Here is a 12,554-nt window from a genome sequence, read left to right on the forward strand (position 1 = left end):
GAATTTTGAGTTGAAAATTAATCTATTTCTTTATCTTAAAACAACTTAAAGTGGTGAAGAACCTTGGAATCTTCTTGCACGTTTTCTTTAGAAAATAATTAACACAAATACATATTTCAGATAAGTTATGTGAATACAAATTCTATGTTTTTTTTTTTTTTTTTTTTTTTTTTTTTTTTTTTTTTTTTTTACAGCGAACTTCTTTTAATTCCTGTTTCAGAAACCAACACACGAAATAGTTTTGACATTTGAGTATTTGAGAGCTAAGTATAACCTAACGGTACCCCACCCACTTAATTTAAACATTCTGATCGACATCATAGCTGTCTTATCAATTTAATACTATATAAGCTTACTAAGCAGCAAGTTAAATGAGCTCACAGTGGCAATTTGTCAATTAAGCACCATTTTGCAATCTTTCAATATATACCAACAAACCAATAGTTGTCTCATGGATCTTTTCCATCTGCAAGAAAATTACACACTAGTTCTTGCAACTTGTTTCATAATTCTAGTCATCTACTACTTATCATTCTTGTACAAAACCATTACTACCCCACCTGAAGCAAGTGGTGCATGGCCTATAATAGGCCACTACAAAGTTTTTAATGGTCCTAATCTTCCCCATGTAACCTTGGCATCCTTGGCTGACCGATATGGACCCATCTTTACCGTCCGGCTTGGTGTACGCAAGGTCTTGGTGGTGAGTAATTGGGAGATAGTTAAGGACATCTTTACTACCCATGATCAGATTGTTTCCGACCGCCCGAATTATGTGGCTGCAAATATTTTGGGACGAAACGGTGCTTCTTTTTCATTCACTCCTTATGGTCCCTATTGGGTTGGAATACGTAAAATCATCTCCCAAGAGTTGCTTTCTAATACTCGGCTCCAGAAGCTTAGGCATGTTGGAGAGATTGAACTAGAAAGAGCTATTATCAACATCCATGAGCTTTGGAGGGAGAAGAGAGACGAGCAAGGGAAAGTGTTGGTGGAAATGAAGAAATGGTTTGGGGAATTGAATATGAATACGATGCTCAAAGTGGTTGCTGGAAAGCGGTACACCGGAGGTGATGGTGAAATAGATGAGGAAGAAATGATAAATTGTCGTGAAATCATAAGGGAGTGGTTTCACTACTTCGGACATTTTTTTGTGGCTGACGCTCTTCCTTTTTTGGATCGGTTGGATTTGGGCGGATATAAAAAGGCAACGAAACAAGTTGCAAGGGACCTAGATTCCATGATTGGGAAATGGTTAGAAGAGCATCGCCAGAAAAGATCTTCTGACAATGCGGGAGAGGTGAACGACTTCATGGATGTGATGATCCAAGTACTAGAAGACGATGACTTAGCGGGTTACAATGCTGATACAGTCATTAAAGGCACGTGTGAGGTACGTCGCTCTAGAAATCTTTGAGAATCAAGATCTTTTACACTGTTGTTGTCCTGATTTTGTTTAGGCATTTTATAGTTAGTGGTTTGGCTTGACCGAATCAAAACTCAACTGTCTTGATCAAATATAATTTTTCATATGCATGTGTCTTCTAACTACCTTGTTTTCAGACCCTTATCGCGGGTGGCTCGGATACTGTTAGAAATATTAAACTATGTTATGTTATGTAATTAATTCGTATGGTCAGACTTATATTTAGATTAGCTTATTAAGTTAGTTAATGATAGGATTACTAATGATCGGAAGATAAGCGGGAATTCTTTTCAAAATAACTGCAAATAGGTTACCCGCCTTATCTTAACCGCCAAAACTGATATGTATAAATATGTTTTGCCGGGAACCATAACCGGCATCAAGACATTCTTATTTTCCACTAAGAACTGTCCAATTCCTTTCTGTTATTCATTATTCTCAATCGATAATGCACATTCAGTTTGGTTCTCTTGTTTATGACAATATGGATTCTTCTTATAATCCAAACTTGTCGTCAACTCCCGCTGCCACTCGGTCATCAGACTTCCAACAAAGTGGTATCAGAGCAACGAAAGGGAAGATGCCGATGACTGATCTGAAACCGACGTCCACTATGTTGCCTTGTCAACACTGCACAGATGAAATGAAGAACAATAATAAGCGATTTCAGCGAATAAAGACATGTTTTTACTGTCACCAACCGGGGCATCAAATTTACAAGTGTAATAAGAAAGAAACAGATGAAGCGACACAGTTAATCCGGCAAGCGGTGAATGCGGGTATACAGAATCAAAGAGGAGATTTCAGTAATCATCAAGAGATGATTGTAGTGGGTACCGAAGGCGGGCTATGGAGCGATATTTGGTACGTTAGTTCTGTATTTAAACACCATATTGCCGGAAATTTAAACGTGTTTAAACGAATTAAACACATAATCGGGGTTGATACACAAACCGGGGAAAATAATTTCTTATTCACACGTGGGGTTGGTTCGGTTGAAATCAAAACAGGAAATGAAACTATGAGAATTCAAAGTGTTTTCTATTCACCGGAATTAGATAGGAACGTTTTGAGTATAGATCAATTAACCATGCAAGGTTTTACCGTTAACAAAAACGGTGATACTTGTAAGATCTATCCGATGTTCTCTACCCCGGTTGATAACTCTATGAACGAAACAAGTGGATTAACAAGAGAAGAAGAAATAGGGTTACACGAGAAACAGAATATTATCGAAGAAAATGTGCACGACAGTGAGTTTAAGGAAAGGTATCTAAATTCATATTTCGAAGATCTGGATTTGTCCTCACACGAAACAGATTGGAGTATGATGATTGTCAAGAACATGGAATTTAATGAATTTGATGACTGCATTGCATTCATAAATTTATTAGATGATCGTGAATTTGTGATCAAGTATAAACATATGCTTGATTCAAAATTTGAAGAATTAGTTAAATGGTTTTTATTTAACTATATGGAAATCACGAGTCGACCGGTTCCACCAGTTGCTTTGCATAAGAGAAAGGTTAATCTATTAAGCCTATACTTGTTGGTAGCCGCGGATGGGGGATACAAAACAGTAACAACAGAAAACATGTGGCCTGCAATAGCGAAGGATATGGGTTTTAACTACGAAGACGGAGATTACATGAGAACAACATATGCCATGTATCTCGATATCTTGGAGTATTACTATAGTTTCAATCAATTTCAGAGGAAAATGCAGGATAAAGAGGTTGTTGTTGAAGAAGGCAGACTTACCGAAAGTCAGCAGAGGGTATCTACCAATGCAGAAGGGGTTCAACAAGAAATTGCACAAGAAACTGCAGGAATGGGACAAGCAGCGCTGTTCACAAGCATTGACGATGAAGATTGGAACAAAGGGAAGAGGAGAAAGCGTTTCAATTTTGATTATGCAAGGTGGGCTGTGGAAGAAGCAAACAAGAGTGTGCTGGATCGGTCAATCAAACATAACCTAGTTTAAGGGGGGTTATGTTAGAAATATTAAACTATGTTATGTTATGTAATTAATTCGTATGGTCAGACTTATATTTAGATTAGCTTATTAAGTTAGTTAATGATAGGATTACTAATGATCGGAAGATAAGCGGGAATTCTTTTCAAAATAACTGCAAATAGGTTACCCGCCTTATCTTAACCGCCAAAACTGATATGTATAAATATGTTTTGCCGGGAACCATAACCGGCATCAAGACATTCTTATTTTCCACTAAGAACTGTCCAATTCCTTTCTGTTATTCATTATTCTCAATCGATAATGCACATTCAGTTTGGTTCTCTTGTTTATGACAATATGGATTCTTCTTATAATCCAAACTTGTCGTCAACTCCCGCTGCCACTCGGTCATCAGACTTCCAACAGATACAACATCTGTCATGCTAACATGGATGCTTTCGTTACTTTTAGACAATCACTATGCTCTCATAAAGGCTCAAGAAGAACTAGACACGCAAGTGGGAAAAGATAGACAAGTAAATGAGTCAGATATAAAAAATTTGGTCTACCTCCAAGCTGTATTAAAAGAAACTTTTCGGTTATACCCAGCCACATTCTTAAATCCACCTCGAGCCTTTACGAAAGATTGCTCTATAGCGGGCTACCATGTCCCAAAAGGCACCTGGCTACTGATCAACACTTGGAAGCTCCAGCGTGATCCAAATATATGGTCGGACCCAAGCAACTTTATACCAGAGAGGTTTCTATCTCCAAACCATATGAAAATTGATGTAAAGGGGACGGATTTTGAGCTGATCCCTTTTGGAGCTGGAAGAAGGCGTTGTCCGGGAATTAATTTGGCCGGTCAAACTTTACATATGGTTTTAGCCACTTTGCTGCAGAACTTTGATCTGTCGTCTCCAAATGATGCACCAATTGATATGAGTGCGAGTGCTGGATTGACAAACGGCAAGGCAACTCCGCTTGAAGTCCTCGTTTCACCACGTTTGCGTGCAAGAATAGATGTATGAGCATGTGAACATATTTAAAGCCAGTCTTGAATTTGGTGTAAAATATTGTGCCTTGTTGATCATATCGTTTGGTATTTGTTTAAAACTACTCATGGAGATCGAAATCGTATTGTTTTATTTTATTGTATTTTATTTTATTTTATTTTATTTTATTTTTTTGTAAAGTGTACATTTCATCTAATGATGCAAGTTCCAGAAGATTGATTTGGCCGTGTCTTATTGTCTTACAAGTCTTTTTAGACTTGGCGGATAATGCAATGCATGTTTGGTTAATACAGTGCGCGTTAACTTCAATAATTACAGTTACAATCATTTATTTGGAAAACTCATTACGTTGTACGTCCTTTAGCACTAACTAGGTTTAAAATTTCAGTATGGCATGTGTCTTGCACAAGAGGATATGTTAGTAATTTAAGAAGCATATTTAAAACATGTCTTCTTTTTCCTTTCACTTTCACAACCACACAATACAAACCCTTATCCCTTTCTCTCTCATGTCTCTCTCTCTAGACATAACCGGCCACCACCCTTGGTGGCGGAGCCACGGTGGTATGTCGGTGGTGTTACGCATGTCCTCGAAAGAACCCACCACTGCCGCCCATCAGACCCTCGAAAGAACCATCAATGTCGCACAACAGTTTTTCAGATCACAGGTGTGGCAAATATTTTCTTCATGTCTTTGAAACATGACTGCTTTGACATGAATCTTTGTCGTTGATTGAGGACAGTGTTTTTATGACCGAGATCGAGGTTCGACCGGAGAAAGGATCGGAATCCACAAGAAGTGATACGTGGTCGAATAACGGTGTTTGTAATTGCATAACTTTATGTTTTTACATGGGTTTTAATTCCGAATAGCCTACTTTTAATTAAAATTGTGTTTTGCAGGTTTACTGAAGTTTAAGAGGCTTTCTGGAAGCTTTACGGGTCACCGGGACGAAAAACGGACCACCGGGATGCGAAACGGATCAACTGGGAGAAGGGAAATTTAAAAAGAGTGGACGCCCCGTCTGGATCTGTACGTGTCTTCTATGTTGAGTGGCAACATTTATTTGTTTACAATTTGAATTTGGAAAAGTTTTTATTTAATTACCATTATACCCCTGAGATACCCCCAGTATAGGCCTCAATCAGGGGTTTAAAGGTAATTTTCGAAAGTGGACGCCACGTACAGACCTAGACGCGTTATATACGATGGGCGGTAACTTTTTGTGTTTTTTATTTTTGAATAATTAAAAAAGGAATTAGGAAATTACCATTTACCCCTGAAGTGCCCCAGTACAGGCCACATTCAGGGGTAAAATGGTAATTAACCATTTCAGAAATATCTTTTTGGAATGTTTAATTACCATTTTACCCCTGAATGAGACCTATACTGGGGGTAACACAGGGGTCCGCGACGGAGGCGACCACCGCTGGTGGTTCCGCCGTAGGGTCACCCGTATCTAGAGTTTATCGACGACACCGTCGCCTCCCGTCATTGCCAGAAGCTTAGGAGGATGCACATTGGAGCGCATGCAACGATCGACTGGGATGCGATAGATGATATTAGTGTGACGCCTAGAGTGCGTCGGTTTATACTTGTGGATTTGCCGTGGCATTGTCTTTTTGAGTTAGCGCACACGCCGAGCTACAGGGGGTTGTTGATCGAGTTCCTATTGACATTCACATTTCACCCTCCTCGAGGCGAGCAGCCGCCTGCACAGCCAGATGCTCCTCCCCCTCTGCCTGAGGTTTCTTTCATGCTTGCTAGCGTTTGGCGTTCGATGATGCTAACACAGTTTGTGGTTCATTGCGGTTTATACAGGGAGGAGGAGATCGAGACTGACTTTTATACACGGGGGCTAGTGGTGGTTGATAGACCCACTCTTTCAGGGTTTTGGCAGGTGATTACGGCCGTGGATACTTAGGAGCACGACAAGTCGAAGGGGAGGGCTTCATTTATTCGTGACCCATTGTACAGGTACACATGTTTATTACAGTAATTATTGTGATTATGTGTATTGTTTATTAATTTTTGTTTCTGTATTTCGTTATCACTATCTGCAGGTATATCCACCATATTCTTGCTACTTCTATTACAGGTGCGGCTACAGCCGTGAGTGGTGTACGACAATAGATATTTTTTTCTTTTATTGTTTGTTGTACAGGACGCCGTGCGCACTAGCACACAGTCTAGCCCAGTACTTCGCCTCCACCCATCACCGGCAGGAGCGCGGATTTTTGTATGGCGGCGCATAGGTGACCGTCATTGCCCGTTCATTGAGCCTCATATAGGAACAGGGCCCACTTTTACGGGCGCCCGTCATGCCGACGCGGATGGGTTTTCAGTCGTTGTGCGGGATGGGACTGATTAAGAGGTTCGACGTCATTGGTGTGTGGTTTAAAAACCACGCAGGCGTCTTATGGATAGCGCAGGACCTACCAGAGCAGTTCGATCTAGTCTATCCTCCTTCAGATCCTGCTGTAGTGCTCGTGCCGGACCCTCCGATGAATTTAGACAGTCCAGCGATGCCACAGCCACCACCACCTCCCGGGGCGCTTAGTTTCCACGTCACGTTATTCCAGGTCATTGTCCGGGAGCTACAGTACATCCGGAGATACGAGCCGAGCTTGACAGGCTCAACGATTTGATAGGTTGGTTGGTTCGGGCTGAGCAGGATAGACGAGAGAGATAGGGGTTACTCCCAATACCGCTAACAACACCTCGAGCACCACATTAGCAGCAGCAGCCAGATCCAGATTCGCATGAGGCATAGACCAGTGGTAGCTTTTATTTTTGTTATGGATGTACAAACTTATCTTATATATTTTTGTTATGGATGTACAAAAGTTATCTTATATATGTCATATTTACGTTTGTTTTCAGTTATTCGGTTACTTAATGATGTTGTCTTAAATTGATATAATACGAAAACAATATATGTTTTGAATATAATACGGAAACAATATTTAAACGAGATAAAATTTTAATCGGAATTTAAAGAGCCGATTTTAAAAATGGTAAAATTTTTTATAGTGTAAAAAATAAAACATTTTTAAAAACACAAAATTTTCACTAAAAAAACACCTCCAAAAGCTATCAAAATACCCTACCAAAACACCCCTTCTTTCAACAAAAAAAAAAAACATCCAACACCTGGACGTCTCGTATAGGCCTGTACGAGGCGTCTAGGGTTTCTTAAACTTTGTGCCTGACATTCCCTGAAGACCCCCTTAAATTCTGTGCTTAGACGCCTCGTATATGCCTATACGAGGCGTCTAGGGCACCAAAAGTGTCCAAATAGCCAGCGAAGATGTCCGAATAGTTTGTGCCTATTGAATACTATAACTGTAAGTGTATTAAGCCCAAATTATCTATACCCCAACACCAAATCTAAGTCAATAAATGTTATGAACCTAATTGATCTAAACCAAGTGATCCAATCAGGTAGCCTAGTACACGTTAAAGGGGGGGGGGTTCGTAACAGGATTTAAAGAACATAGAGAGAGAGAGAGAGCGTATGGATTATGAATGAATATTGTGAATGTTGTTTAGCTTCTTCTCTTCATCTACTTTATAATTTCTGGTTTCCCATCCTCTTCTCTACTACTATCATGTACTACTTTTAGTTTCTTAATTGTATTCGTTCACAAATCAATATAAACCTACCAGATTCGATTCCTGTTTGAATTACTGTTTAGCTGTGAATTATCCATTCACAACACTAAACCTAAGTTGTTTTGGTTTTGACTTCACACGTTCACCGACTCAAATCAAATTAAGCTACTTTTGAATGAAATAATTTCATGTTTATATTTGTTGAACTCATATGTATCTTGAGTGAATGACAATTGAGCTGTAACGAGCAGCATCAAATAATTTTGAATGAAGCAATGGGGACTTCTAAATTTAAAGTATTTATATTAAAATTTAATTTAATATCATAACTGAGCGAAAACGAGCAAAATCGAGATGCTCGGTTGTAAACCAAGCGTGTTCGAGCAACATTTTTTATTTGTTTTTTAAATTTGAACAGAGCCGAGCCGCTCGGTTTCAATTCGGGCTTAGTACGAGCAGAAGCTCGCTCAGTTTGGCTCGGCTCATGAACAACCCTACATGTAATGTTCTGTAATCTTTTCTCAGAATACCAAGATATGCCTTTTTTCTAAACATGACATTCCATCAGGTCCTTTGAGAGAGACCCTAAACGGGTTAAACTTTTCTTATTGGCTCTAACTATTTGCACACCTTGGCAGTCTATCTACACACTTAGGGTTTATATACGCTGCGTAGAGACCTATACGCAGCGTATAGGGTTACCTATATACGTTGCGTATAGGTCTCTACGCAGCGTATGTAAGGGGCAGATACACGACCAGACAGTCAAACCTAGTACCATGTCAAATCAGTCTGACATACGCTGCGTATAGATCTTTACGCAGCGTATGTCAGACTGATTTGACACTGATACGATGTTGTCTAGGCACGTGAATAAAGCAATATGGGGAGTAGAGAGCTATACGCTGCGTATTTCAGTAAATTTAAAAGTCTATTTATCGATGCATCTCTGCTTCCCTTCGACTTCATCTGTTCTTTCTTTTCATCTTCTTCTTCAGCAACAATTTATACCCAAACCAAAATCATTTGTTCTGTTTTTTGTTCAATATTGTTACAATGTCATCATTTTGGAACGAGAATTATTTCAGTAATCGCTATTCTAACGACACATGGGGAGCAAATGATGCCAATGAGGAGGAGGAGGAGGTTGTCTCTGGAGTCCCTGTTGATCAAAAAACATACTTGCCAGACTTGAACGAGACTCCCACTCCACCTGTTGATGAACCAAATTACCCGGCGCATCAAGTGTATCCGGATTACGGATACGGGTATGAATCTCCGTACGTGCAACAAAGTGGATACGGTGCTGAGAATGCACCTGTTAATGAACCATATTACCCGACGCAGCAATCGTATCCGGGTTATGGGGGATACGGGGGTGAAGGTGGATACGGTGGATACGGGGGTGAAGGTAGATACCTTGGATACGGGGGTGAAGGTGGATACGGTGGATACGGGGGTGAAGGTGGATACGGTGGATACGGGGGTGGAGGTGGATACAGTGGATACGATAGGTATGGGGGTGAAGGTGGATACGATGGATATGGATGCTATGGTGGATACGAAGAATACGGTGGATACGGTTATGAGCCCCGTAACACACCACTTTATGATGATTATGATTAATATTTGTATTATTTTTATAATAATTATTATTATTGTTAGAATTATATTGTTATTGTTATTGTTATTGTTATTGTTATTGTTATTGTTATTGTTATTGTTATTGTTATTGTTATTGTTATTGTTTTTGTTTTTGTTATTGTTATTGTTATTGTTATTGTTATTGTTATTGTTATTGTTATTGTTATTGTTATTGTTATTATTGTTAAAAATATTATAATTATAATAATAATTATTATTATTGTTGTTGTTGTTGAAAATATTATAATTATAATAACAATTATTATTATTATTGTTAAAAATACTATTATTATTATTATTATTATTATAATTATAATTATAATTATTATTATTAATTATTATTATTGTTAAAAATATTATAATTATAATAATAATTATAATTGTTGTTGTTGTTGTTGTTGTTGTTGTTGTTGTTGTTGTTGTTGTTGTTGTTGTTGTTAACGTAACTTTTTTTAGCGTTTCATGTCTCTAACTGATTTGAAGAATTGGGTACAAGAAACGGGAAAGAAGAATGGTTACGTAATTGTTACCCGCCGATCGAAAAATATTGGCGGTACTAATGGGATGGTATGGCTTGTGTGCGACCGTAGTGGTGAGCACCGTAGTAAAGCAACAGTTAGGAAAGCTGGTAGCAAAAAAATCGGTTGCCCATTTTCATTACTCGCCATCCGGGACGTGACGAATGACACGTGGGAGTTAAAAGTGGACAACGCGAACCATAACCACAAACCTACGACGAGTCTGTTGGGCCACGCTTTTGTGCGAAGACTTACTGAAGTCAAATACAAGCTAGTGGAGCAGCTAACTGCTCAAAACATGGAGCCACGTATGATATTTCAGACCTTAAGAAAGCAGTTCCCCGACAGCCTGCATGTTCAGAAAGACGTGCAAAATGTCGTACGAAAAATTAGAGCAGCACTGATGGACGGAAAGACTCCTATGCAGGCACTGGAAAGCGTGCTACATGAAAACCGATTCATTTACGACACCCGACAGGAACCCAAAACAGATGTTGATCGATGCGACCTACAAAACAAACATCTACAACATGATGTTGATCGACGCGACCTACAAAACACTATGTGGCGTGCATTCCCGCACGTGATGTTGATCGACGAGACGTACAAAACAAACATCTACAACATGCCATTTGTCAAGGTTGTGGGTTTGACGTCGACCAACAAGTCTCTCTGTATCGCACATGCCGTTATTTGCAAAGAACGAAGGGATCACTATGTGTGGGTGCTTGAGCGGATCAAGTCAATGTTGCATGAATGTATGATGCCGCTTGTGATAGTCACGGATAGAGAGCTTGCCCTAATTAATGCGTGTGCTAAAGTATTCCCGAACGCATCTAGGCTTCTATGCCGGTTTCACATCGAACAAAATATATGTAAACATTGCAAGCAAGGGTTCAATAAAGAAGATTGGGGGAAATTTATGTCGTAGTGTGTGAATCTGCTTCAGAGCCCATGTACAAGTACAACTTGGAGAAACTGTATAACCGACTCGTGGTTGCCAACCGAGAAAGTAAGTGTTCCTTCAACAAAGGACTCACCCAATCTATTATATTTTACACACGCTTTTACATTTCATTATTTTATTTTTGCAGGTGTCTTTAATTACGTCTACGAAAACTGGCTCAAAGACTATAAAGAAATGTTCGTTTATGCGTGGACCGATAAGTGTCGCAACTTTGGTCAGCGCACCAGCAACAGAGTTGAGAGCCAGCACGTAAATTTAAAAAGATACGTTACGCGCGGGAGTTCATTGGAGCGAATAGAAAGATGCGTCATTGATATAGTTGAAACTAAGTACGATGAAATACAAAAATGTTTCACCGAGAGCATCGAAAAACCGATTAACCACCACAGACACCCACTGTTGGACAACCTACGTGGAAGGGTTTCCCATAAAGCACTTGATTTGCTGGCAAAAGAGCTACTGAGGAAACTGGAGGTGTTGCGGAAACTTAACACATCATGTGGTTGCCATATGTGGCTTAGCTGTGGGTTGTTGTGTGCTTGTAGGCTGGAAAACTACAAATGTACATGTAAAAAATATTAAAACTATAAACCTTTTGTTATTTAGTACGATTTAGCTGATTCTCACACCGTATTAACTTAGCTGATTCTCACACCGTGTAAACTAGTAGATGAGGAAGTCAATGTTGTAGCAGACCTCAATAATGTGCGGCAACATTTAGAGGCGCAGTCCCTCGTTCAGCAAAAGAGTTTGTTTTCAAAGATAAAAGCGGTCTTCACCCCGAAATCGTCAACCAAGAAACCACCGATCGTCCAGCAAAATACTCGCGGTCGGCCTACATCAAAGAAAGTACAAGAAAGGCTAGATGAAGCTGCGAGGTTAGACGAAGCTGCGAGATACAACTCCTATGGCGAGGACAGCAACGTATATACCGCTTCCCCAAAACATAGGAACGATTTACCCTGACACAGCTCATACGTACCGTCAGAGGGCTCTCCTGGAACTGGTTCGGTTGTAAAGTCTGAAAAACTTAAATGCAACGAAACAGTTCAACGAGTTCTAAAAAGAAGGAGACACGGGATGATCATGGTTCTCCATTAATGAAGGGGGACGAGCACTTGTTAAGCATTATGAGGTTTAAGGATCAAATTCCATCAGAGTTTCACTCTTACATATCGCGTATACAAGATGTGACCCCAGACGGTCATTGTGGGTACAGGTCTGTGGCTGTCGGGTTAGGTTTTGGGGAATACGTATGGCCCCGTATTCGAAGTCATTTACTACTGGAGATTGACCATAACGAGCCGCTATGGAAGCATGTATTCGAAAGAGACGAAGGAGACTTTAAACGAATACGTAACAACATCGAATGGCATTCAGTGAAAGGGTGCGATCGAAGTCACTGGA

General features: G+C 39.7%; 3 protein-coding genes across 5 annotated transcripts; all 3 read left to right on the top strand.

Moving 5' to 3' along the window:
* Positions 1 to 389: 389 nt before the first annotated feature.
* On the top strand, positions 390 to 7,258 carry LOC110936376. Of its 3 annotated transcripts, XR_004891700.1 has the most exons (4): positions 390 to 1,393; positions 1,887 to 5,435; positions 6,225 to 6,380; positions 6,467 to 7,258. XR_004891700.1 is itself a non-coding variant. In XM_035989580.1 (2 exons), the coding sequence occupies exons 1-2, from the start codon at positions 452 to 454 to the stop codon at positions 3,411 to 3,413; spliced, it is 2,469 nt and encodes an 822-aa protein (XP_035845473.1). In that variant the 5' UTR covers positions 390 to 451; the 3' UTR covers positions 3,414 to 7,258. The 3 variants fall into 3 exon arrangements, 1 of the variants encoding a protein (XP_035845473.1); XR_004891699.1 differs by having other exon boundaries at positions 1,887 to 6,380; XM_035989580.1 differs by having other exon boundaries at positions 1,887 to 7,258.
* Positions 3,827 to 4,417, top strand: LOC118491473 (xanthotoxin 5-hydroxylase CYP82C4-like). Its single transcript, XM_035989285.1, has one exon. The coding sequence runs from the start codon at positions 3,827 to 3,829 to the stop codon at positions 4,415 to 4,417; it is 591 nt and encodes a 196-aa protein (XP_035845178.1).
* Positions 7,259 to 9,074: 1,816 nt separating the features above from the next.
* On the top strand, positions 9,075 to 11,111 carry LOC110933361 (PKS-NRPS hybrid synthetase CHGG_01239-like). Its single transcript, XM_035989286.1, has 2 exons — positions 9,075 to 9,429; positions 10,159 to 11,111. Exons 1-2 carry the CDS (start codon positions 9,075 to 9,077, stop codon positions 11,109 to 11,111), a joined length of 1,308 nt encoding a protein of 435 aa, XP_035845179.1.
* The last annotated feature ends 1,443 nt before the right edge of the window (positions 11,112 to 12,554 follow it).

This window comes from Helianthus annuus, chromosome 4, assembly GCF_002127325.2.
Source record: "Helianthus annuus cultivar XRQ/B chromosome 4, HanXRQr2.0-SUNRISE, whole genome shotgun sequence".
NCBI lineage: Eukaryota > Viridiplantae > Streptophyta > Magnoliopsida > Asterales > Asteraceae > Helianthus > Helianthus annuus.

Bases quoted from the DNA above. Each gene is read 5' to 3' on its own strand.
- LOC110936376 (XM_035989580.1), top strand. From the start codon at position 452: ATGGATCTTTTCCATCTGCAAGAAAATTACACACTAGTTCTTGCAACT. The intron at 1,394-1,886 runs GTACGTCGCTCT...ATGCACATTCAG, and splicing joins TCATTAAAGGCACGTGTGAG to TTTGGTTCTCTTGTTTATGA.
- LOC118491473 (XM_035989285.1), top strand. From the start codon at position 3,827: ATGCTAACATGGATGCTTTCGTTACTTTTAGACAATCACTATGCTCTC.
- LOC110933361 (XM_035989286.1), top strand. From the start codon at position 9,075: ATGTCATCATTTTGGAACGAGAATTATTTCAGTAATCGCTATTCTAAC. The intron at 9,430-10,158 runs GTAGATACCTTG...ATTGGGTACAAG, and splicing joins CGGTGGATACGGGGGTGAAG to AAACGGGAAAGAAGAATGGT.